The following is a 24193-nucleotide window of genomic DNA, read 5'->3' as shown; positions in this document are numbered from 1 at the left end:
ATCTCATCTCAATTCAGTTCAATTCACTTCTACTCTATTAGATTTCATTTATCAACTCTTTGTTCAACTCAACAACAAAAAATGCTCAATTCTAAGTTTAACTTCATTCAACAACTCTATCAAAATTACTACAGCTGTAGTGACCACCTATTGCCACAAGGGGTCACCAGTCCAGTTTCTCTTTCCCACTCACCAGGGCTGGGGATGGCCACAGGCTTGTCAAACTTGGCTTTGCCCCTGCTGAATCTCTCCAGCATCAGATCTTGGGATAGGGAGGAGGTAGACCTGTGGGAACAGAGAGCACAGAGAACAGGTATTAATAACATGTCTTTCTGCTATACTGTCTAAAAGGCCTCCACTGAGCTGCTGCTGGCACAGGAAGACCCAGCCCACTGAGCAGGGGCAGAGGGGAGAGGGGGAGGAGGGAGGGAGGGAGCGAAGGGGGAGGCAGAACCCCTGAGCAGGGGCAGAGGGGAGAGGCAGACATGCTCACCCGCGGTGGAGGTCGATTCGGACACAGGCACGGCCCTCGCTGTCCCAGGCGCAGTAGGGGTCCCGGGACAGAAGGCAGTCTGGCTGTGACTGATAGCGGCTGCAGTTAGCCAAGGGCAGCTGGAGCACCTTTGAACGCGAGCCAATGTATAAGTACTTCTGCAGACATAGACAGAGAAAGAGGGAGAGAGAGGGGGGGAAATAGAAAAATAACAGAGAGGGCAGCGGAGATAATAGGATAATCACTTTAAATTACAATAACATTTTGTTCTGCTAGAGAGAAAAGCTTGTTATGAAATCGCTGGCCATGAAAAGCCTGGTTTAATTAGATAAGGATCTGCATGAGTGTAATGCCAGTCAACATGTGAGTGTAATGTCGTAAAACAGAGGTGATGAGTAGGGCCAGGAGTCACATGGTCATCTGAGGGGATAATGGTGATGAGTAGGGCCAGGAGTCACATGGTCATCTGAGGGGATAATGGTGATGAGTAGGCCAGGAGTCACATGGTCATCTGAGGGGATAATGGTGATGAGTAGGGCCAGGAGTCACATGGTCATCTGAGGGGATAATGGTGATGAGTAGAGCCAGGAGTCACATGGTCAGAGAAGACTCCTGTCTCCAGTGATTGTCTATGTGTAAGTAAGCCTTGTCCAAGCCAGAACGGCCCATAGGGAAGGACCCTATCTCCTGTTTCTGTAGTGTGAGGCAGCTTGATGCACAAGTACACAATGTTGGTCTGTCAATCTGTAAAGCTGGAGAAAACTCCAGACCCTAGAGACAGTCCATGATGGTGTAGAACCAGGGATACCTCCTGGGCCTGGTGACAGTCTACTATATGTAGGGCTGGGGGAAACTCCTATGCCTAGTGTAGGGTTGCAAAATTCCTGGAACCTTCAATAAATTCCCTGGTTTCACCAAAATTATGGTTGGAGTCAGGAGGGAATAAGCAGGAAATCCGAAATCCTCCAACCAGGATTTCTGGAAAACCAGGGAATTTATTGAAACCCTAGCCTAGTGTTGAGTGTTACCTTGGTGTGAGAGATGGTCAGGCTGTCCACTGGCTGGGGAGAATCAAACAGCTGTATCTCTTCAATCACATGGGCCTCCGAGCCTAGGATCACTACCCTCTGTAACCAGCCATCCGCTAGAGGAGGAGAGGAGAGGGGGAGGGGAAAAGGAGATAAAAGAGTGCAATGAAAGAGAGTAGGAGAAGAGAGGAAAGGTAGAGGAGAGAAAAGAGGGTAGGACGATAGGAGAAAACAGATGGAAAGAGAGGAGAGGAGGAAAGGTAGAGGAGAGAAAAGAGAAGAGGGGATAAAGAGGAAAGGTAGGAGGAAGGATTAGGTAAGATGAGAGGAGAGAGATATATAATGTCAGAATATTGTACTGTAGTTTTCTATATGGGTAGTATTGTGATCAAGGTTACATCCCCTGCTTTGAAAGGCAATTGAGCTGCTGCTTCCGGCGGTGTGACATTGTGTGTCTGTCTGGGTGTATGAGGCTTTTATGAGCAGAGATGTGCTGTGTGTGCTGCGCCTGCCCTGCCTCCCGCCCTCACCACAGTGGGACTGTTACGGATAATGTGAGGGACTGACCCTGCAACCTACGGGAGCCTGGCACAGAGCAGAGCAACACACACACACACACACACACACACACACACACACACATCATGCTCCTGTCTCGTTGTGTCAGGGCATTTCAGCTAATCCCCCAATCCCATCCTCCGTTTCTAAACGCCCTCGCCAGACTCGTTCTCTCCGCATAAGCTATCGTCCTGCTGCAGTTAATAGCTAATCAAGCCGGCAGCCTAACTGGCAGTGTGTACGTCTGCCAAGGGCCCCGTTGAGTTTGTGCTGTGAAGCACATCAGCAGGGGGCCTACCAGGCTACTGAGCCCATCGTCACTCTGACAGTTATGGGCCTCCAACACACCACAGGCACAGTAAGGGAAACACTCTACACTGCATTGCAGTGAGTGGAATTATAAATAGCTAGTAGGCTACTTAACGGGAAGTACTGTAGTTGGAGTAGGATGAAGTTGTCTTGAAACTGCCTGAACACTGATCTCTTGTAAATTGTGGGTCTTCTTGAGGGTTTTCTTGGGATTAGGGGTAAAGTAAATTGTGGTTCAGGGCAACTTCTCTAGCATATTAGTGAGCATAAAGGTTCATCTGGGCCCTGTCAGAATGTACCATAAACATACCTACTGTATATTCATCATCGGTAGGTACCTACAGAGCATGTTGTATTCCCTGTCAGTGGTTACCTGTTCCTATGAACAGTATATAGTTGTACATAGTTATAGTGCCTTCAGAAAGTATTCATATCCCTTGACTTATTTCACATTTTGTTGTGTTACAGCCTGAATTCCAAATGGATTAAATATATGTTTTTTCTCACCCATCTACACACAATACCACATAATGACAAAATTAAAACATGTTTTTAGAAATGTTTGCAATTTTATTGAAAATGAAATACAGAAATATCAAGTATAAGTATATATAAGTATTCACACCCCTGAGTCAATATATGTTAGAATCACCTTTGGCAGCGATTACAGCTGTGAGTCTTTCTGGGTAAGTCTCTAAGAGCTTTGCACACCTGGATTGTACAATATTTGCACATTATTCTTTAAAAAAATATTTAAGCTTTGTCAAGTTGGTTGCTGATCATTGCTAGGCAGCCATTTTCAGGTCTTACCATAGATTTTCAAGCCGATTTAAGTCAAAACTGTAACTAAGCCCCTCAGGAACATTCAATGTTGTCTTGGTAAACAACTCCAGTGTATATTTGGCCTTGTGTTTTAGGTTATTGTCCTGTTGAAAGGTGAATTAATCTCCCAGTGTCTGGTGGAAAGCAGACTGAACCAGGTTTTCCTCTAAGATTTTGCCTGTGCTTAGCTCCATTCCGTTTCTTTTTATCCTGAAAAACTCCCAAGTGCTTAACAATTACAAGCATACCCATAACATGATGCATCCACCACTATGCTTGAAAATATGGAGAGTGGTACTCAGTAATGTGTTGTATTGGATTTGCCCCAAACATAACACTTTGTATTAATTGCTTTGCCACATTTTTTGCAGTATTACTTTAGTGTCTTGTTGCAAAAACAATGCATGTTTTGCAATATTTTTTATTCTGTACAGGCTTCCTTCTTTTCACTCTGTCAATTAAGTTAGTATTGTTGATCCATCCTCAGTTTTCTCCCATCACAGCCATTAAACTCTGTAACTGTTTGAAAGTAACCATTGGCCTCATGGTGAAATCCCTGAGCGGTTTCCTTCCTCTCCGGCAACTGAGTTAGGGAGGATGCCTGTATCTTTGTAGTGACTGGGTGTATTGATACACCATCTAAAGTGTAATTAATAACTTCACCATGCTCAAAGGGATATTCAATGTTTTTTTGTTTTTTGTTGTTGTACCCATTTACCAATATGTGCCCTTCTTTGCGAGGCATTGGAAAACCTCCCTGTTCTTTGTGGTTGAATCTGTGTTAGAAATTCACTGCTCGACTGAGGGATCTTACAGATAATTGTATGTGTGGGGTACAGAGATGAGGTAGTAATTCATAAATCATGTTAAACACTATTATTACACACAGAGTCCATGCAACTTATTATGTGACTTGTTAAGCAATTACGCACATTTCTACTCGCAAACCTATTTAGGCTTTCCATAAAAAATGTGGTTGAATACTTTATTTAGACATTTCAGCTTTTCATTTTTTATAAATTTTTACAATTTTCTAAAAACATAATACCACTTTGACATTATGGGGTATTGTGTGTAGGCCAGTGACTTAAAATAAAAATGTAAGCCATTTTAAATTCAGGCTGTAACACAACAACATTTTGAAAAGGTCAAGGGGTATGAATACTTTCTGAAGGCACTGTATCTGTGCCTATGAACAGTATAGTTGTATAGTTATATAGTTGCATATAGTTAGTTACCTGTGCCGATGAAAAGCATGTTGTATGCACGCTGGTCCAGGGAGCTGACCCGGTCCACTGCCAGGCGGGTGAAGTTGATGCCCTTGGTGAGCAGTAGGGGGCGAGCCTGGGCCTTCTCCTCCATCAGAGGGTGCTTCTTGGCAAAGTTGAGGGTGGCGTCTGGCAGCTGAAGAGAGCTGTTGTAGCCGTTCTCCCTGTGCCAGCTTGTAATGCACTGCACCGTGAAGAAGAAAGGAGAGACGAGACAGAAAGGAGAGAGAGAGGGAACAGAGAGAGGTGAGGGAGAGAGAGGAAGAAACAAGGAACGTTGTTAGTTGTGGGACAGGCTGGCATCGCTTGTTGGCTCTGATCGCTCTCCAGACTCCCTTCTCCCTGTCCAACTCTCTCCCTCCACCCTCCCTTTCCCTCTCTCCCTCCACCCTCCCTCACTCCCCCCTTCCCTCCCCCTCTCTCCCTCCACCCTCCCTCCCCCTCTCTCCCTCCACCCTCCCTCCACCCTCCCTCCCCCTCTCTCCCTCCCTCCTCCCTCCCCCACTCTCCCTCCACCCTCCCTCCCCCACTCTCCCTCCACCCTCCCTCCCCCTCTCTCCCTCCACCCTCCCTCCCCCACTCTCCCTCCACCCTCCCTCCCCCACTCTCACTCCACCCTCCTCCCCCATCCTCCCTCCCTCCACCCTCCCTCCCCCTCTCTCCCTCCACCCTCCCCCACTCTTCCTCCCTCCACCCTCCTCCCCCCACTCTCCCTCCACCCTCCCTCCCCCCTCTCTCCCTCCACCCTCCCTCCCCCACTCTCCAACCACCCCTCACTCCCCCACTCTCCCTCCACCCTCCCTCCCCCACTCTCCCTCCACCCTCTCTACCCCTCTCTCCCTCCACCCTCCCTCCCCCACTCTCCCTCCACCCTCCCTCCTCACTCTCACCCACCCTCCCTCCCCCACTCTCCCTCCATCCATCCATCACTCACCGCTCCAGGCCGTGGGCTGGGGACAGTGCCAGTGTATCGTCCCCATCTCTGTGAGCCCTCTCTGTACTCCTTATACGGGCCGTCAAACACCTTCTTCACCTCCCCTATCTGGTACTGACACACCGCTGACACATCCACATCCCCCCTGGGACAGGAGAGAGCAACAAAAAGATGGGTTTAAGATGATCAAATCAAATCAAATGTTATTTGTCACATGCGCCGAATACAACAGGTGTAGACCTTACCGTGAAATGCTTACTTGTAAGCCCTTAACCAACAATGCAGTTCAAGAAATAGAGTTTAGAAAATATTTACTAAATAAACTAAAGCAACAAATAAAATCAAAAGTAACACAATAAAATAACAATAACGAGGCTATATACAGGGCGTACCGAGTCAATGTGCGGGGGCACAGGTTAGTAGAGGTAATTTGTACATGTAGGTAGGGGTAAAGTGACTATGCATAGGTAATAAACAGCCAGTAGCAGCAGTGTCAATGTAAATAGTCCGGGTAGCCATTTGATTAATTGTTCATCAATCTTATGGCTTGGGGGTAGAAGCTGTTAAGGAGCCTTTTGGACCTAGACTTGGCGCTTCGGTAACGCTTGCCGTGCGGTAGCAGAGAGAACAGTCTATGACTTGGGTGACTGGAGTCTTTGACCATTTTTTGGGCCTTCCTCTGACACCTCCTAGTATATAGGTCCTGGATGGCAGGAAGCTTGGCCCCAGTGATGTACTGGGCCGTACGCACTACCCTCTGTAGCACCTTACGGTCGGATGCCGAGCAGTTACCATACCAGGCGGTGATGCAATCGGTCAGGATGCTCTCGATGGTGCAGCTGTAGAACATTGAGGATCTGGGGACCCATGCCAAATCTTTTCAGTCTCCTGAGGGGGAAAAGGTGTTGTCGTGCCCTCTTCATGACTGTATTGGTGTGTTTGGACCATGATAGTTTGTTGGTGATGTGGACACCAAGGAACTTGAAACTCTCGACCCACTCCGCTACAGCCCCGTCGATGTTAATGGGGCCTGTTCGGCCCTCCTTTTCCTGTAGTCCACGATCAGCTCCTTTGTCTTGCTCACATTGAGGGAGAGGTTGTTATTAGCTAGGTGTGTTGTTTCTGTAGTCATTTTACATTGTCTGTTTGTATGACATAGGATATGAAGAAATAGGATGATGGTTGTGTTTTATTAGGAGAGAATAACTTAATTTTCTATAACAGAATTAGAAAAGTCCATCACAGGAGGTTGGTGGCACCTTAATTGGGGAGGACGTGCTTGTGATAATGGCAGGAGCAGAATTAGTGGAATGGTATCAAACACATGGTTTCTATGTATTTGATGCCATTCCATTAGCGCCGTTCCAGACATTATTATGAGCTGTCCTCCCCTCAGCAGCCTCCACTGAAGTCCATCTATACACAGAGAAGACACATTAGCTGACTCAAGGCTAGTAAAACTGTAATTTCGGGTATAAAATAATATCTTCAAAATAATTGTAATAGTTTATAGACTTAGAAGTCACGCCAGGCCAGTGTTAGCAAAAGTGCTAAATTGGACAGAGAGTGCCTATTCTCTTTGGCACATCTAACTCCCTGGCAGTGCTATTGTGTCTGTGTCCCAAATGGCACCATATTCCCTATATAGTGCACTACTTTTGACCAGGGCCCACAGGGTTCTGTTTAAAAGTAATGCACTATTTAGGGAATAGATGCCATTTGGGGAAGCAGACAAACGCTATTCTCTTTGGCACATCAAACCCCCTGGCGTTAGTGTTATTGTGACTCACCATTGGGCGTGGAAGATGCCATAGAAGGTGGTGGTGCGCCAGTCGGTGCCTGGCAGGGTGAAGACTTCCCGCAGGTTGTTGAAGGTGACGTGGCGCTCAGGGAGAGAACACACCAGCCTGGCCTTCTGAAAGGTGGTCCACTTCTTCTGCAGGGTCCTGGTGCCCCCCAGATCACCCTGAGAGGAGAGACACATGGTCAGAAAGAGTAAAACGGAAGTGTGTGTGTCTCAGTGTAAATAGCCAGTTAGCAGTTACTTACCAGTACCCACAATGTCCTAACAATACACCACAACGTCCTAACAATACACAACAATGTCCTAACAATACACCACAATGTCCTAACAATACACAACAATGTCCTAACAATACACCACAATGTCCTGACAAAGTAGGAAAACAGGACTTTTTTTCTTTCATGTCCTGAATTTGTTAAAATGCTATTTTAGGCTTAAGAGTTAGGTTTAGGGTTTGAGGTTAAGGTAAGGCTTAGGGTTAAGGTTAGGGTTAGGAGTTAGGTTAAGGGCTAAGGAAAATAGGATTATTTTTACTCCCAAAAATGTCCTGAAAATTAACCATATATGCGTGTAGCCTACCTTGCAGACACGGGCCACCCTGGCCACAATGAGCTCTGTGTCACAGTCCAGCTCTACAGCTCTCTCACTGAAGAAGAAGTAGATCTTGTCATCGTCCCCCTCCTTACTGCCACTGCTCTCCCTCACCAAGGCCGAGCCCACAAAGTCGGGCTCTAAGAAGACAACACACACACACACACACACACACACACACACACACACACACACACACACACACACACACACACACACACACACACACACACACACACACACACACACACACAGGAGCATGAGAGACATGAACACACACATGCACGTATTCCCACAGTCACACACACACACACACAGGTACAGATTAAGGATCTTAATTTGAGCCAGTTTGCTACAGCAGGAAAATAATCCTACAGAAACAGGAAATGTGAATTATTATGTGGATTATAATGAATAAACCTTTTTGGGGGGAGGGTTTTATATTTTGTTTTTAGGACAAATCATTTTAAAGTGGAAATTACAAACTTTGGAAGCCTTTTTAAACCTTGAATACACTACAAGTTTGCATTTCCTGCGGTGCAGGAAATTTCTCATGCAATAGGGTGATCAAATGAAGATCCTACATCTGTATGTCCGCACGGTCACACTCATGCGCACACACAAACACATGCACGCACTTACACACTGCCACCTCCACTCCCCCTAATCTCATACCCTCTCACATGAACTAATGTTTTACTCTCTAACCTCATCTCATCTACTTCCCTTCTATCATCTTCCATTATCTCTCTCTAACACCTCTTCCCCCTCTTCCCTCATGTATCACTCCTGTCCACTCCTCTAACCTCATCTCTCCACCTCTCACCCCTCTACCAGGCTTTTTCACACTCTTACCTGCTTTTTCTATCTCTCACTGCCTCTGAGGTCCTATTAGCTAGCCCCTTAGCCTCTCCATTTCTCATCTCCCTCTCCAACTCTTTCGCCATATCTAGAGTTCCATCATCCCCTCTCCCTCACTTCCTCCATCGACCTCTCTCATTCTATCCTTACTTTCTTTTTACATACAGTGAGGGAAAAAAGTATTTGATCCCCTGCTGATTTTGTACGTTTGCCCACTGACAAAGAAATGATCAGTCTATAATTTTAATGGTAGGTTTATCTGAACAGTGAGAGACAGAATAACAACAAAAAATCCAGAAGAACGCACGTCAAAAATATTATAAATGTATTTGCATTTTAATGAGGGAAATAAGTATTTGACCCCTCTGCAAAACATGACTTAGTACTTGGTGTCAAAACCCTTGTTGGCAATCACAGAGGTCAGACGTTTCTTGTAGTTGGCCACCAGGTTTGCACACATCTCAGGAGGGATTTTGTCCCACTCCTCTTTGCAGATCTTCTCCAAGTCATTAAGGTTTCGAGGCTGACGTTTGGCAACTCGAACCTTCAGCTCCCTCCACAGATTTTCTATGGGATTAAGGTCTGGAGACTGGCTAGGCCACTCCAGGACCTTAATGTGCTTCTTCTTGAGCCACTCCTTTGTTGCCTTGGCCGTGTGTTTTGGGTCATTGTCATGCTGGAATACCCATCCACGACCCATTTTCAATGCCCTGGTTCTCACCCAAGATTTGACGGTACATCGTCCCTTTGATGCTGTGAAGTTGTCCTGTCCCCTTAGCAGAAAAACACCCCCAAAGCATAATGTTTCCACCTCCATGTTTGACGGTGGGGATGGTGTTCTTGGGGTCATAGGCAGCATTCCTCCTCCTCCAAACACGGCGAGTTGAGTTGATGCCAAAGAGCTCCATTTTGGTCTCATCTGACCGCAACACTTTCACCCAGTTCTCTTCTGAATCATTCAGATGTTCATTGGCAAACTTCAAACGGGCATGTATATGTGCTTTCTTGAGCAGGGGGACCTTGCGGGCGCTGCAGGATTTCAGTACTTCACGGCGTAGTGTGTTACCAATTGTTTTCTTGGTGATTATGGTCCCAGCTGCCTTGAGATCATTGACAAGATCCTCCTGTGTAGTTCTGGGCTTTCCTCACCATTCTCATGATCATTGCAACTCCACGAGGTGAGATCTTGCATGGAGCCCCAGGCCGAGGGAGATTGACAGTTCTTTTGTGTTTCTCCATTTGCGAATAATCGCACCAACTGTTGTCACCTTCTCACCAAGCTGCTTGCCGATGGTCTTGTAGCCCATTCCAGCCTTGTGTAGGTCTACAATCTTGTCCCTGACATCTTTGGAGAGCTCTTTGGTCTTGGCCATCGGAGACCACCATGGAGAGTTTGGAATCTGATTGATTGATTGCTTCTGTGGACAGGTGTCTTTTATACAGGTAACAAGCTGAGATTAGGAGCACTCCCTTTAAGAGTGTGCTCCTAATCTCAGCTCGTTACCTGTATAAAAGACACCTGGGAGCCAGAAATATTTCTGATTGAGAGGGGGTCAAATACTTATTTCCCTCATTAAAATGCAAATCAATTTATAACATTTTTGACATGGGTTTTTCTGGATTTTTTTGTTGTTATTCTGTCTCTCACTGTTCAAATAAACCTACCATTAAAATTATAGACTGATAATTTCTTTGTCAGTGGGCAAACGTACAAAATCAGCAGGGGATCAAATACTTTTTTCCCCTCACTGTACCTCTTCCCTCTCTTTCTCTATCTTTTCTCTCTCTCTTTCTCCATCTGTCCTCCCTATTCCTCCTCTATTTTCCTCTCTCTCTCTCTCTCTCTCTCTCTCTCTCTCTCTCTCTCTCTCTCTCTCTCTCTCTCTCTCTCTCTCACCGTTGAGCCAGGCCGGCAGGTATTCACTCTTCATGCTGTAGTGTTGCTGTCCTAGGTTCCTCAGGATCACAGGCTCAGTACCCAGGAAGTTGTTAAGTGTGGCTGAGTACAGCTCCTTGTCTGGGAGACACAGAGTCAGGCAGAATGAGCACCATTACAGAACATTTACACATAGAATAAAATAGAGTAGAGTAGAATGGAGTAGAATACATGACTTACCCACTATGAGGCCTGTGTGGCCTTTGGCAGGGTCGTAGGGACACTTGCCCTTCCCATCCTCCAGGGAGCCAGGGTTGAGACTGAAGTGGTCTGCATTCTGTGGGTTGACAACAGGACACACACACAGACACACAGACACAGACACACACACAGAGACACAGGTGGTCAGTGGTCAGTGTATGACTAACACAGCTCCAGGCTCTGTCTGTCCGTGACAACAGTTCTAACAGGAGCCACAGTCCTTGCTCCCTGCCTCCGCCACACTGTCTTATCATATCACCGTCAGGCACACACACACACACACACACACACACACACACACACACACACACACACACACACACACACACACACACACACACACACACGTAGAGCCAGATACCACAGCCTCGTTTGCATTGGAAATTCTTTCCTTTGACACAGAGGATTCAGCCGTATGGGGAGGATGTGGTGTGGATGCGTCAGATAGAAGATACAAGACATGACACCATGTCACTGGTGCTGCTAGCTGTGAAACCACCACAAGGACAGCTCAACTGCAATATCTCCTCCAGACAGAGTGGGATGAAGACACAGATTTACGGCCAGGATGTGATTGAGACCTTGTTGGTACCAAATGGCACCCTATTCCCTTCTAAGTGCACTAAGAAGGGAATAGGTTGTCATTTGGGACTCGGCCATTGAGAGCCACTCACGATGTAGGTGCACTTGGGCTGGAAGGCGTATGTTCCACAGGTGTAGAGGTGGGTGTGGTTGTAGCTCTGCAGGAAGCGGATGTAGTTGAAGCACTCCGTCTGTGGGAGGGGGAGAGGAGACTAAGACTGAAGCATAATATTCTACCATTCATAGCAATAATCATCGACTCAATCTAATAAGGTACTCAAATGTAAATAGAAACTTGAAGGATCCGTACCTGGTTGTTCTTGCCCTTGGCAGAACACGCTCTCTTATTCTCCTGTGGTGCTGGCCACTCAATCTGAGGGAGAACGATTAAGAGAGGGAGCGATAGAGGGATGAGTGGAAGAGAGACAGTAACAGATAGTGGGGGAGAGAGAGAGATGGTGGGAGAGAGAGAGATGGTGGGGGAGAGAGAGAGATGGATCAGAGAGAGAGAGAGAGAGAGATGGATCAGAGAGATATGGATCAGAGCGAGAGAGAGATGGATCAGAGAGAGAGAGATGGATCAGAGAGAGAGAGATGGATCAGAGAGAGAGAGAGATGGATCAGAGAGAGAGAGGTGGATCAGAGAGAGAGATGGATCAGAGAGAGAGAGAGAGATGGATCAGAGAGAGAGAGAGAGAGAGAGAGATGGATCAGAGAGAGAGAGATGGATCAGAGAGAGATGGATCAGAGAGAGAGAGAGAGAGAGAGAGAGAGAGAGAGAGAGAGAGAGAGAGAGAGAGAGATGGATCAGAGAGAGAGATGGTGGGAGAGAGAGAGATGGTGGGGAAGAGAGAGAGATGAGAGGATAACACAGCAGATGGTGAGATAGGTGCAGAGGTGGGACATAATGAGGCAGTTGGCATCCAGTGGCCCTATCGTCCCTCTAAACCTCACCAGAACAGCAGCAAACAGGTGGGCTGCTTATTACTGGGATGCTCACAACACAGAACTGTTGGATGTTCATAATCAATCACACAACAATCCAATGAATGCTCATTATAAAGTTAAATCAGATAACAATCGCTATACTGCTGTTCAAAAACGCACATGTCTGAGTGGATATAAAATGTGAGGTACAGAGGCATGTTAACAAGTTTTACCAAGCCTTCATTGTACTAAGCTTTTTATGGAATAATTACATTGATTAACATTCATATAGATAATCATGTAATCACTTTGTTACCCCTCCACCACTGAACAAATGGCATCAGAATCAGAATATTTTAATTCCATTCAACATAGTTAAGGAATGTTGCACAAGAAACTAACTGCACTCGTGTAGCATGTCTATGGGGTTGAGGTTGTAGCTGTGGTTGGTGTCTGCTGTGCTGAGGTGTGTGTGTGTGTGTCTGTCTGTCTGTGTGTAGTTACCAGAGGTCGTAGTTGTCTGCTGATGTCGTTAGGGTCCAGGGCGAATAGGACCTCTCTAGCTCCTACATATAGAACCCTCTCGTGTTCTGCTAGAGTCACCATAGTGTAGTTCCACACACCTAGAGCCCGGAACCTGGCCATGCTGTCCAGCACCTCTGTAGAAAAACACACATACAGTGCCTTCAGAAAGTATTCATACCCCTTGAATTATTCCACATTTTGTTGTGTTACAGCCTGAATTCAAAATGGATTAAATGTATTTTTTCCACCCATCTATACACAATACAAAGTGAAAACTTGGGTAAGTCTCTAAGAGCTTTGCACACCTGGATTGTACAATATTTTTACAATTCTTCAAGCTCTGTCAAGTTGAGCATTGCTAGACAGCTATTTTCAAGTTTTGCCATATATTTTCAAGCCGATTTAAGTCAAAACTGTAACTAAGCCCCTTAGGAACATTCAATGTCGTCTTGGTAAGCAACTCCAGTGTATATTTGGCCTTGTGTTTTAGGTTATTGTCTTGCTGAAAGGTGAATTTGTCTCCCAGTGTCTGTTGGAAAGCAGACTGAACCAGGTTTTACTCTAGGATTTTGCCTGTGCTTAGCTTCAACTTTTTTACCCTAGAAAACTCCCTAGTCCTTGCCGATGACAAGCATACCCATAACATGATGCAGCCACCACCATTCATGAAAATATGAAGAGTGGTACTCAGTGATGTGTTGTGTTGGATTTGCCCCAAACATAATGCTTTGTATTCAGGATATGAAGTTCATTTTTTTGCCAATTTTTTTGCAGTTTTACTTTAGTGCCTTATTGCATACAGGATGCATGTTTTGTAATATTTGTATTCTGTACAGGCTTCCTTCTGTTCACTTTGTAATTTAGGTTAGTATTGTGGAGTAACCACAATGTTGCTGATCCATCCTCAGTTTTCTCCTATCACAGCCATTAAACTCTGTAACCATTTCTTTGTAGTGACTGGGTGTATTGATGCACAGTCCAACGTGTAATTAATAACTTCACCATGCTCAAAGAGTTATTCAATGTCTGCTTTTTATTTATTTTTACCCATCTACCAATAGGTGCCCTTCTTTGCGAGCCATTGGAAAACCTCCCTGGTCTTTGTGGTTGAATCTGTGTTTGAAATTCACTGCTCGACTGAGGGACCTTACAGATAATTGTATGTGTGGGGTACAAAGATGAGGTAGTCATTCAAAAATCATGTTAAACACTATTATGGCACACAGAGTGAGTCCATGCAACGTATTATGTGACTTGTTAAGTACATTTTTACTCCTGAACTTAATTAGGCTTGCCATAACAAAGGGGTTGAATACTTATTGACTCAAGACATTTCAGCTTTTCATTTTTAATTAATTTGTAAACGTTTCTAAAAACGTTGACATTATCGGGTATTGTGCGTAGGCCAGTGACACAAAATCTCAATTTAATCCATTTTAAATTCAGGCAGAAACACATCAAAATGTGGAAAAAGTCAAGGGGTGTGAATACTTTCTGAAGGCACTGTACCTAGATAATACAGTTCGAAACACACACGTTTCACTTGACCTGAAGATGGCAATGTACATCGAATCGTCATACATGTTTATGTCACAAATTAAAAACCTTTGGGGCCATAATTATCAGAGTTCAGCAGCAGTGGGATGTTGATGACTTTCTCTGTCATCAAAGTGGCACACACACAGAGACACATGAATAGGCACAACCACACATACACACCCTCCCAACACACACACACACACACACACACACACACACACACACACACACACACACACACACACACACACACACACACACCACACACACTATGCAGTAAAACACAAACATAAGACACTGACAGAGTGGAAATGAAAATGCAGTGTAGTTTCCATTATCCATGCCTGTGTTCCCTGTCGTGTCACCGTGCCTCGCTCTTATCAAAAGGAAGTCATGTGCGAAACGTCAGACAAGCCTCAGTAAAGTGATATCATGAATTGAATAATATTCCTGTTCCTCTAAAAATAAAACCTGAGCTCCTACAGGAGGGGTGGACTTCACTTCTGATTTATGGTGACAATGTCATGTGACTTTCTTCCTGGCCTAGTTTGAGGGTATAGCAATGAACCAGAACTATAGTGGTGGGTTGGAGGCCAACAAGTCAGAGAGAGAGAGAGAGAGAGAGAGAGAAAGAGAAAGAGAGGGGGAGGTAGAGAGACAGAGAAAGAGAGCAAGAGAGGAGAGGAAACTCGAGGGGATAGGCAGTGGGGAGAAGGGAATAAACGTGGAATATAGTTATTATCTAGAGAGCAGCAGCGTATAAACATTGGAGGGTATGGGCGCGTGTGCTGGATGAGGAGAGACAAGATGAGAGGAGAAGAGACGAGATCCTCAGGGGAGACCAGAGCACATCTGCTAGGTTCTACTCTGCCAGAAAAGTTCTGCCGTTGACACACACATACACACACACTCACACACACAGTAGAACACACACACTCACACACATAAACACACACACTTGCATGCACGTAAACACACACACACACAAACCTCTCCCCGGCACACACACTCCCAAACAACCCTCCGGGGTACCTGCTTAGTGACTTGAACGTTTCACCACAATAACGGAACATTTTGCAGAGCTTGAATGGGGTTGTTTAAAATTATTAGCGCCACTGTCATTACCAGTTGTTATGACAGGCTGCACTTCCCATCTGTCACCACAGAGGCCAGTCGGACTGCCTGCGTGGTAGGGGGGCTTAATGAGGGGTCTCTGTCGGATTTAGCAGGTATTATGAAAAGATACTAGACATTAAAGTCACTACATAAGAGGAGAGACTAAACCAGAATGAAAGGGGGAGAAGGAGTAACATGCCACAGAAATGAGAGCAAAGAGAAGGTCTAATGACTTCAACAGATGAAACACACACACACACACACACACACCACAGACCAAAGGGAAAACTGCAAACCCATAAAATGTTGATTGTGGGTGAGGCAGCAGAGGTCTGTGTCTCTCCACAGTTGAACTCTTGTGATGTGCCGAGGTCACTTCTATGGGTTCTATGGAAACAGAGCACCAGTGTTCCGTCTCTCTGTGATTTTAGCTAGCCACTCCGCTATAAGAGTTCTATACTCCCATCTCTGTGATGTCTCGCTCTAGCTCCCATCTCCGCTCTAGGTGTGTGTGTGTGTATGTGTGTGTGTATGTGCGTGTGCTGCGTTGTGGGAGAGCTCAGGGTCAGGCTTGTGGAGGGAGGGAGGGCCAGAGCAGCAGAGAAGCAGGCCAGGGAGCAGGGCTTGGCTCAGTTAAGAAAGACTGGTTCAGAGCTCCTTTAGGTCTCCTCTGATGTGCCTCCATGTATGCTGCTGCTCCAGCCTCTCCTCTCCAGTTAGCTAGCGCTCCTTTCAATGAGAGCTTTACTATAAATACTGCCAGGCTCTGCTTATAGCTGCTAACCATGGAGGAGCTCACACACCGCACTATAATTAAAGGGCTATTTTAGGCTCTTTGAAGCAGCAACATACAGACTAAAATGATTCAGACCAAGAAAGAAGGAGACATACACTGTATAGCACCCGGCCACTACAAAAGAACACACAAACTGGTCAAAAGCAGGTGGGTCATTCCGTGAAATGAGAGCCTTTTGTGTCCCTTTGATATTTTAAGTAGAAATTGTGCACCAATATTGAATAGAATTTTAAAAGCCTGTTATACTCAACGAAGTGCTCTTTAATATAAACCACATGGAAAATTAAATACATCCATTTTTTTTTATAAACACTACTAGTCAAAGGTTTGGAAACACCTACTCATTCAAGGGTTTTTCTTTCGTTCTTTTTTATTTTTTACATTGTAGAATAATAGTGAAGACATCAAAACTATGAAATAACACATGGAATCATATAGTAACCAAAAAAGTGTTAAACAAATCAAAATATATTTTATATTTGAGATTCTTCAAATAGCCACCCTTTGCCTTGATGACAGCTTTGCACACTCTTGGCATTCTCTCAACCAGCTTTACCTGGAATGCTTTTCCAACAGTCTTGAAGGAGTTCCCACATATGCTGAGCACTTGCTGGCTGCTTTTCCTTCACTCTGCCGTCCGACTCATCCCAAACCATCTCAATTGGGTTGAGGTCGGGGGATTGTGTAGGCCAGGTCATCTGATGTAGCACTCCATCACTCTCCTTCTTGGTAAAATAACCCTTACACAGCCTGGAGGTGTATTGGGTCATTGTTCTGTTGAAAAACAAATGATAGTCCCACTAAGCCCAAACCAGATGGGATGGCATATCGCTGCAGAATGCTGTGGTAGCCATGCTGGTTAAGTGTGCCTTGAATTCTAATTAAATAACAGACAGTGTCACCAGCAAAGCACCACCACACCATAACACCTCCTCCTCCATGCTTTACGGTGGGAAATACACATGCGGAGATCATCCATTCACCCACAACGCGTCTCACAAAGACACGGCGGTTGGAACCATAAATCTCAAATTTGGACTCCAGACCAAAGGACAAATTTCCACCGGTCTAATGTCCATTGCTCGTGTTTCTTGGCCCAAGCAGGTCTCTTCTTCTTATTGGTGTCCTTTAGTAGTGGTTTCTTTGCAGCAATTCGGCCATGAAGGCCTGATTCACACAGTCCCCTCTGAACAGTTGATGTTGAGATGTGTCTGTTACTTGAACTCTGTGAAGCATTTATTTGGGCTGCAATTTCTGAGGCTGGTAACTCTAATGAACTTATCCTCTGCAGCAGAGGTAACTCTGGGTCTTCCATTCCTGTGGCGGTCCTCATGAGAGCCAGTTTCATCATAGTGCTTTATGGTTTTTGCGACTGCACTTGAAGAAACTATCAAAGTTATTTAAATGTTCCGTATTGACTGACCTTCATGTCCTAATGTAATAATGGACTGTCGTTTCTCTTTGCTTATTTGAGCTGTTCTTGCCATTATATGGACTTGGTCTTTTACCAAATAGGGCTATCTTATAAACGTGGAATATAGTTATTATCTAGAGAGCAGCAGCGTATAAACATTGGAGGGTATGGGCGCGTGTGCCGGATGAGGAGAGACACACGCGCCCATACCCCCCCTATCTTATCACAACACAACTGATTGGCTCAAACGCATTACGAAGGAAAGAAATTCCACAAATTAACTTTTAAGAAGGCACACATGTTAATTGAAATGCATTCCAGGTGACTACCTCATGAAGCTGGTTGAGAGAATGCCAAGAGTGTGCAAAGCTGTCATCAAGGCAAAAGGTGGCTATTTGAAGAATCTCAAATATAAAATATATTTTGATTTGTTTAACACTTTTTTGGTTACTACATGATTCCATATGTGTTATTTCATAGTTTTGATGTCTTCACTATTATTCTACAATGTAGGAAAAAATAAAGAAAAACCCTGGAATGAGTAGGCGTGTCCAAACTTTTGACTGGTACTGTATATACAAATCTTGCTAAAGTGCAAAAATTCTACATTTTGCCGATTGTGGGTGAGGCAGCTCTGTGCATCCTCTGTGACTTCTAGGAAGATTTTAACCCACTTAACACCAACATTTATCCAAGTTTTCACCATCATTGTAAAGGCCTAGTTATTTTGTTAACAATTAAATTTTTTAAGATTATTATTCACTTTAAGTTAAAAAACAACAACCTGTCCCTCATTTTAAGGGCAACCATGTTACACATCAACACTGTTACCCATAGATAGACAGGCTAGAAATGTTTTAACAATTTCCATTTTTTGAAAGCTTGCATTCAATTGCCCCTCCCTGTTGCACACAACAAGCTTCCATTCCCTCTGTCACAAGAGGATTTATGGATGATTTAAGATGAAATCGTCAACCCTGTTACGGTCAACCCTGTTACGGTCAACCCTGTTACTTTATTTGGCACTTAATAGGCACTTTGTATATTTTTTGTTGTTGATGGGAAAACATGTTTTTTATTAAGTTGAACATATGCTCTTTATGACAATGTTAAATTTAGGCGAAATAAAAAGTTGTTTTCACCAAGTTACACTACTCAAAAGGCACCTAATTGGGGGAACGACCCAGGTACCCACATGGAGATAAATACACACACAAACAGTAGTTCAACAGACGCACACACACACCCAGTTGTTGCACTAGAGAAACTTCAGAAGGGGTTGTATTGAAAGTCAAGGCATGAGACAATGAGTACAGGGAGAGCGATGGGAAGTGCTGTGTAAATGCTGTAGATTAGGGGAGGGAGTGGTGAGAGAAGGGGGAAGTGGACTAGGAGAGATGGGGGAGGAGGAGTGGGAGGGCAAACATGGAGAGGAAATGCTAAAAGTGGATTATTTTTTTTATTTTTTTATTTCACCTTTATTTAACCAGGTAAGCCAGTTGAGAACAGGTTCTCATTTACAACTGCGACCTGGCCAAGACAAAGCAAAGTAGTGCAACAAAAACAACAACAACACAGAGTTACATATGGGGTAAAAAAAAACATAAAGTCAGAAATACAACAGAAAATATATATACAGTGTGTGCAAATGTAGCAAGTTATGGAGGTAAGGCAATAAATAGGCTATAGTGCAGAATAATTACAATAGTATTAACACTGGAATGCTAGATGTGCAAGAGATTATGTGCAAATAGAGATACTGGGGTGCAAAAGAGCAAATTAAATAACAATATAGGGATGAGGTAGTTGGGTGGGCTAATTTCAGATGGGCTGTGTACAGGTGCAGTGATCGGTAAGGTGCTCTGACAACTGATGCTTAAAGTTATTGAGGGAGATAAGAGTCTCCAGCTTCAGAGATTTTTGCAATTCGTTCCAGTCATTGGCAGCAGAGAACTGGAAGGAATGGCGGCCAAAGGAGGTGTTGGCTTTGGGAATGACCAGTGAGATATACCTGCTGGAGCGCAGACTACGGGTGGGTGCTGCTATGGTGACCAATGAGCTAAGATAAGGCGGGGATTTGCCTAGCAGTGATTTATAGATGGCCTGGAGCCAGTGGGTTTGACGACCGAACATGTAGTGAGGACCAGCCAACAAGAGCGTACAGGTCACAGTGGTGGGTAGTGTATGGGGCTTTGGAGACAAAACGGATGGCACTGTGATAGACTACATCCAATTTGCTGAGTAGAGTGTTGGAGGCTATTTTATAAATGACATCGCCGAAGTCAAGGATCGGTAGGATAGTCAGTTTTACGAGGGCATGTTTGGCAGCATGAGTGAAGGGAGGCTTTGTTGCGAAATAGGAAGCCGATTCTAGATTTAACTTTGGATTGGAGATTCTTTATGTGAGTCTGGAAGTTGAGTTTACAGTCTAACCAGACACCTAGATATTTGTAGTTGTCCACATACTCTAGGTCAGACCCGTCGAGAGTGGTGATTCTAGTCGGGTGGGCGGGTGCTAGCAGCGTTCGATTGAAAAGCATGCATTTAGTTTTACTAGTGTTTAAGAGCTGTTGAAGGCTACTGAAGGATTGTTGTATGGCATTGAAGCTCGTTTGGAGGTTTGTTAACACAGTGTCCAATGAAGGGCCAGATGTATACAAAATGGTGTCGTCTGCGTAGAGGTGGATCTGAGAGTCACCAGCAGCAAGAGCGACATCATTGATATACACGGAGAAAAGTGTCGGCCCAAGAATTGAACCCTGTGGCACCCCCATAGAGACTGCCATAGGTCCAGACAACAGGCCCTCCGATTTGACACACTGAACTCTATCTGAGAAGTAGTCGGTGAACCAGGCGAGGCAGTCATTTGAGAAACCATTAACACAACAACAAGAGGAGATAGGAGAGAGGAGGGGGTTGAAAAGCAGAAACAGGGTCGTCTCTGAAGCAGTGGGAGACTGCAGTTTAATTCTACATCAAGAAGATGAAATCAAGTTGATTTCTTCCACAAATGACCTTTCTGAAGAAGAGTGCCCACTTCGCGTTGCCTGGCTGCTCGGCTCAGGGAGAGAGAAGAATTGAGAGAGCGACAATGAGAGAGAAGAACAGAGAGAGAGAATGGCGCAAGGATGGATTAATGATAATTATAACTGTTTTGTGATGGACCCCCAGCAGTTTACAGAACAATATGACTTAGAGCCCCTCTACTCCACTTTAGATCATGACATCTGCTCCATACTATTAACCCCATTCAACCAGGGACATAGTGGAGGATGGAGGGATCCTCTCTCAATTCAATTCCATTCAAAGGGCTTTCTTGGCATGGGACACATACTGTATGTTTACATTGCCAAAGCAAGTGAAATAGATAATAAACAAAAGTGAAATAAACAAGAAAAAATTTACAGTAAACATTACACTCTCTCTGTCTTTCCTCTCTGTCTGTTCTCCCCCCAATCACACACCCTACCTCCATCCATCTATCCCTCCCTCCATCCATCCCTCCCAACCACTCATTACCGTAAATGGTGGGCAGAGAGATAAATAATTTTTAACAAAAATCCAATTTTGATAAACTCCCATATCTATTAGGTGAAATACCACAGTGTGCCAACACAGCAGCAAGATCTGTGACATGTTACCACAATAAAAAGGTAACCAGTGGGGCGGCAGGTAGCTTAGTGGTTAAGAGCGTTGTGCCAGTAACCGAAAGGTCGCTGGTTATAATCCAGCCGACTAGGTGAAAAATCTGTCGATGTGCCCTTGAGCAAGGCACTTAACCCTAATTGCTCATGTAAGTCGCTCTGGATTATGGAGGACTAAAAGTGCCACAATTAAATAAATAAATACACCATTAAATAATTACTTAAATGTGTCATTAATTAATTAAAATTAGAATTAAATACATAAATGTGTAATTAAATGTATCATTAATTAATTCAAATACCGATTCATTTTATGTAAAATACATATATAATTATTTCACTATTTACATTTACATTTCATGATCCTGCATTGCAGTGATTCATGAATTACTTAAAACTGTCAAACTGACCCATCAAAGTCAGTGGGCGGGGCTAACGCGAATCTAGTCTGATCCATTGCTTTGGTCTGAAGTAGAGTAGGCCAACCTGGATAGAGACAATGGAGGATCTCCGTGAACTTTCCAGGGAGTTGGTTAGAGACATTTTAAACTTAGCAGAGGATGTAGAAGCAGGACCTGCTGACATTATCCGGAATTGATTTGTCTTGGCTTGATGCAGAGGGTAACCAATCAGGCGTTAGGTTCCGCCTACCAACTTTTGATGGGTCAGTTTGACAGTTTTAAGTAATTCAGGAAGCACTCCAACGCAGGACCATGAAATGTAAATGTAAATAGTGAAATTATTATATATGTATTTTACATAAAATGAATCGGTATTTGAATTAATTAATGACACATTTAATAACACATTTATGTATTTAATTCTAATTTTAATTAATTAATGACACATTTAAGTAATTATTTAATGGTGTATTTATTTATTTAATTGTGGCACTTTTAGTCCTCCATACTGGATAAGAGTGTCTGATAAATGACAAAAAAATAAAGAATAAACACCATTGTAAATACAACCCATATTTATGTTGATTTATTTTCCCTTTTGTACTTTAACTATTTGCACATCGTTACAACACTGTATAAATACATAATATGACATTTTAAATGTCTCTATTCCCCTGAAACGTTTATGAATGTAATGTTTACTGTTAATTTTTTATTGTTGATTTCACTTTTGTTTATTATCTATTTCAATTGCTTTGGCAATGCAAACATATGTTTCCCATGCCAATAAAGCCTGTTCAATCAGCGCCACTCATTTGCATTGGGTTTCCTTTGAAGATTTAGTCTCATTCTCCGCATCAAAGCATTGTGCTGGCATTTCAAACAACCCCCCCCCCCCCTCCCTCTCTCAATTCAATTCCATTCAAAGGGGCTTCATTGGCATGGGAAACATATGTTTACATTGCCAAATTATTTCACAATAAACAATCAACAAAAATGAAATAAACAATCAGAAATGAACAGTAAACATTCTCTCTCTCTCTCTCTCTCTCTCTCTCTCTCTCTCTCTCTCTCTCTCTCTCTCTCACTCAATTAAATTACATTCAAAGGGCTTTATTGGCATGGGAAACATATGTTTACATAGTTTCAGAGGAATAAAGACATTTCAAATGTCATATTATGTATTTATACAGTATTGTAATGATGTGCAAATAGTTAAAGTACAAAAGGGAAAATAAATAAACGGTTGTATTCTTCACTGGTTGCCCTTTTCTTGTGGCAACAAGTCACAAATCTTGCTGCTGTGATGGCACACTATTGGGTATTTCACCCAATAGATATGGGAGTTTCTCTCTCTCTCTCTCTCTCTCTCTCTCTCTCTCTCTCTCTCTCTCTCTCTCTCTCGCTCTCTCTCTCTCTCGCTCTCTCCCTCTCTCGCTCTCTCCCTCTCCCTCTCAGACTTCTCTCTCAGACTTCTCTCTCCGACTACAGCTGCTGTACTTTGTGTGGAGCTGGTTTACAGAGCTGTCATTGGGGTTGGGCTGGGAGAGGGGTGAGAGGGGGGACAACCCCCCCAAAATCAATTTTAACTGCTTCTGACTGGGCCACAGGAAAGGCTGGGGCGAGTAGCGTCTAGCGGGGCTGTGTCTGTGTCCGTTAAGTGTTTGAAAATAACCAGCTAATGGATAATCCAGTCAGGCGTGCTCAAATCAGGGCACAACGAGGGAGGTGTACCGGAGTGTATGTGAGAGATAAATGAGAAAGAGGGAAGAGTGGAAAAGAAAGAGAAGGAAAGAGAGAAGGAGAGAGAGAAATGGAAAGACAGAGAAGAATGAAAGACAGACAGAGCAGAGAGAGAAGGAAAGACATAGAAGGATACAGAGAGAGTGAGAGAAGGAGAAGTAGAGAGAGGGAAGAAGCAGTAATTTTTTAAAAAGTGTTTGTGTTTTTTCCCTTTCGGAGCCCAAATTACTTAGCCACACATAATTATAGAGGTGGGGCTTGGGCCTGGGTGGGGTGTGGGGGGGAGAGAGGGAATACATATTATCTCTGCTCCCATCTCTCCCCTCCCTAAACCTCCCCCATCACCACCCACCCCAAACTGCCTGGCAGCACTAAATCCCTCAGACTGCTAGGCTAAGCATTATACACACTCCTATCTCTCTCTCTCTCTCTCTCTCTCTCTCTCTCTCTCTCTCTCTCTCTCTCTCTCTCTCTCTCTCTCTCTCTCTCTCTCTCTCTCTCTCTCTCTCTCTCTCGTCCCACTAAACAACACGCGCACACACACAGTTGACGTTTATGTGATCTGCGTGTGCAGAGAGACAGCTCCACGCGACATAAAACACTGTAGACGTTCTGCACTGTGTGTTTGTCTTTTCTGTCTCTTTCTCACTGCGTTGCTCCTCTCACTCCTGTGAAGATATTTATATCCTTTTATGGCAGTC

General features: G+C 44.2%; 1 protein-coding gene across 1 annotated transcript in view; it reads right to left on the bottom strand.

Annotated features, from left to right (window-relative positions):
• LOC121530646 (semaphorin-4C) overlaps nt 1-24193 on the bottom strand; it is an 88686-nt gene that overhangs the window by 4408 nt on the left and 60085 nt on the right. The window contains exons 3-14 of the mRNA XM_041835764.2: nt 12819-12973; nt 11698-11760; nt 11480-11578; nt 10785-10881; nt 10566-10685; nt 7796-7947; nt 7203-7378; nt 5413-5557; nt 4449-4662; nt 1522-1637; nt 494-651; nt 194-285 (exon numbers count right to left, since the gene is read on the bottom strand). Of these exons, the coding sequence (XP_041691698.2) occupies nt 194-285; nt 494-651; nt 1522-1637; nt 4449-4662; nt 5413-5557; nt 7203-7378; nt 7796-7947; nt 10566-10685; nt 10785-10881; nt 11480-11578; nt 11698-11760; nt 12819-12973 (1587 nt within the window). The remainder of the gene's footprint in view (nt 1-193; nt 286-493; nt 652-1521; nt 1638-4448; nt 4663-5412; nt 5558-7202; nt 7379-7795; nt 7948-10565; nt 10686-10784; nt 10882-11479; nt 11579-11697; nt 11761-12818; nt 12974-24193) is intronic.

This window comes from Coregonus clupeaformis, chromosome 18 (genome assembly GCF_020615455.1).
Source record: "Coregonus clupeaformis isolate EN_2021a chromosome 18, ASM2061545v1, whole genome shotgun sequence".
In the NCBI taxonomy this organism is placed as follows: domain Eukaryota; kingdom Metazoa; phylum Chordata; class Actinopteri; order Salmoniformes; family Salmonidae; genus Coregonus; species Coregonus clupeaformis.
The sequence above is the reverse complement of the archived record's forward strand: the minus strand, read 5'-3'. Positions and strand labels throughout refer to the sequence as shown.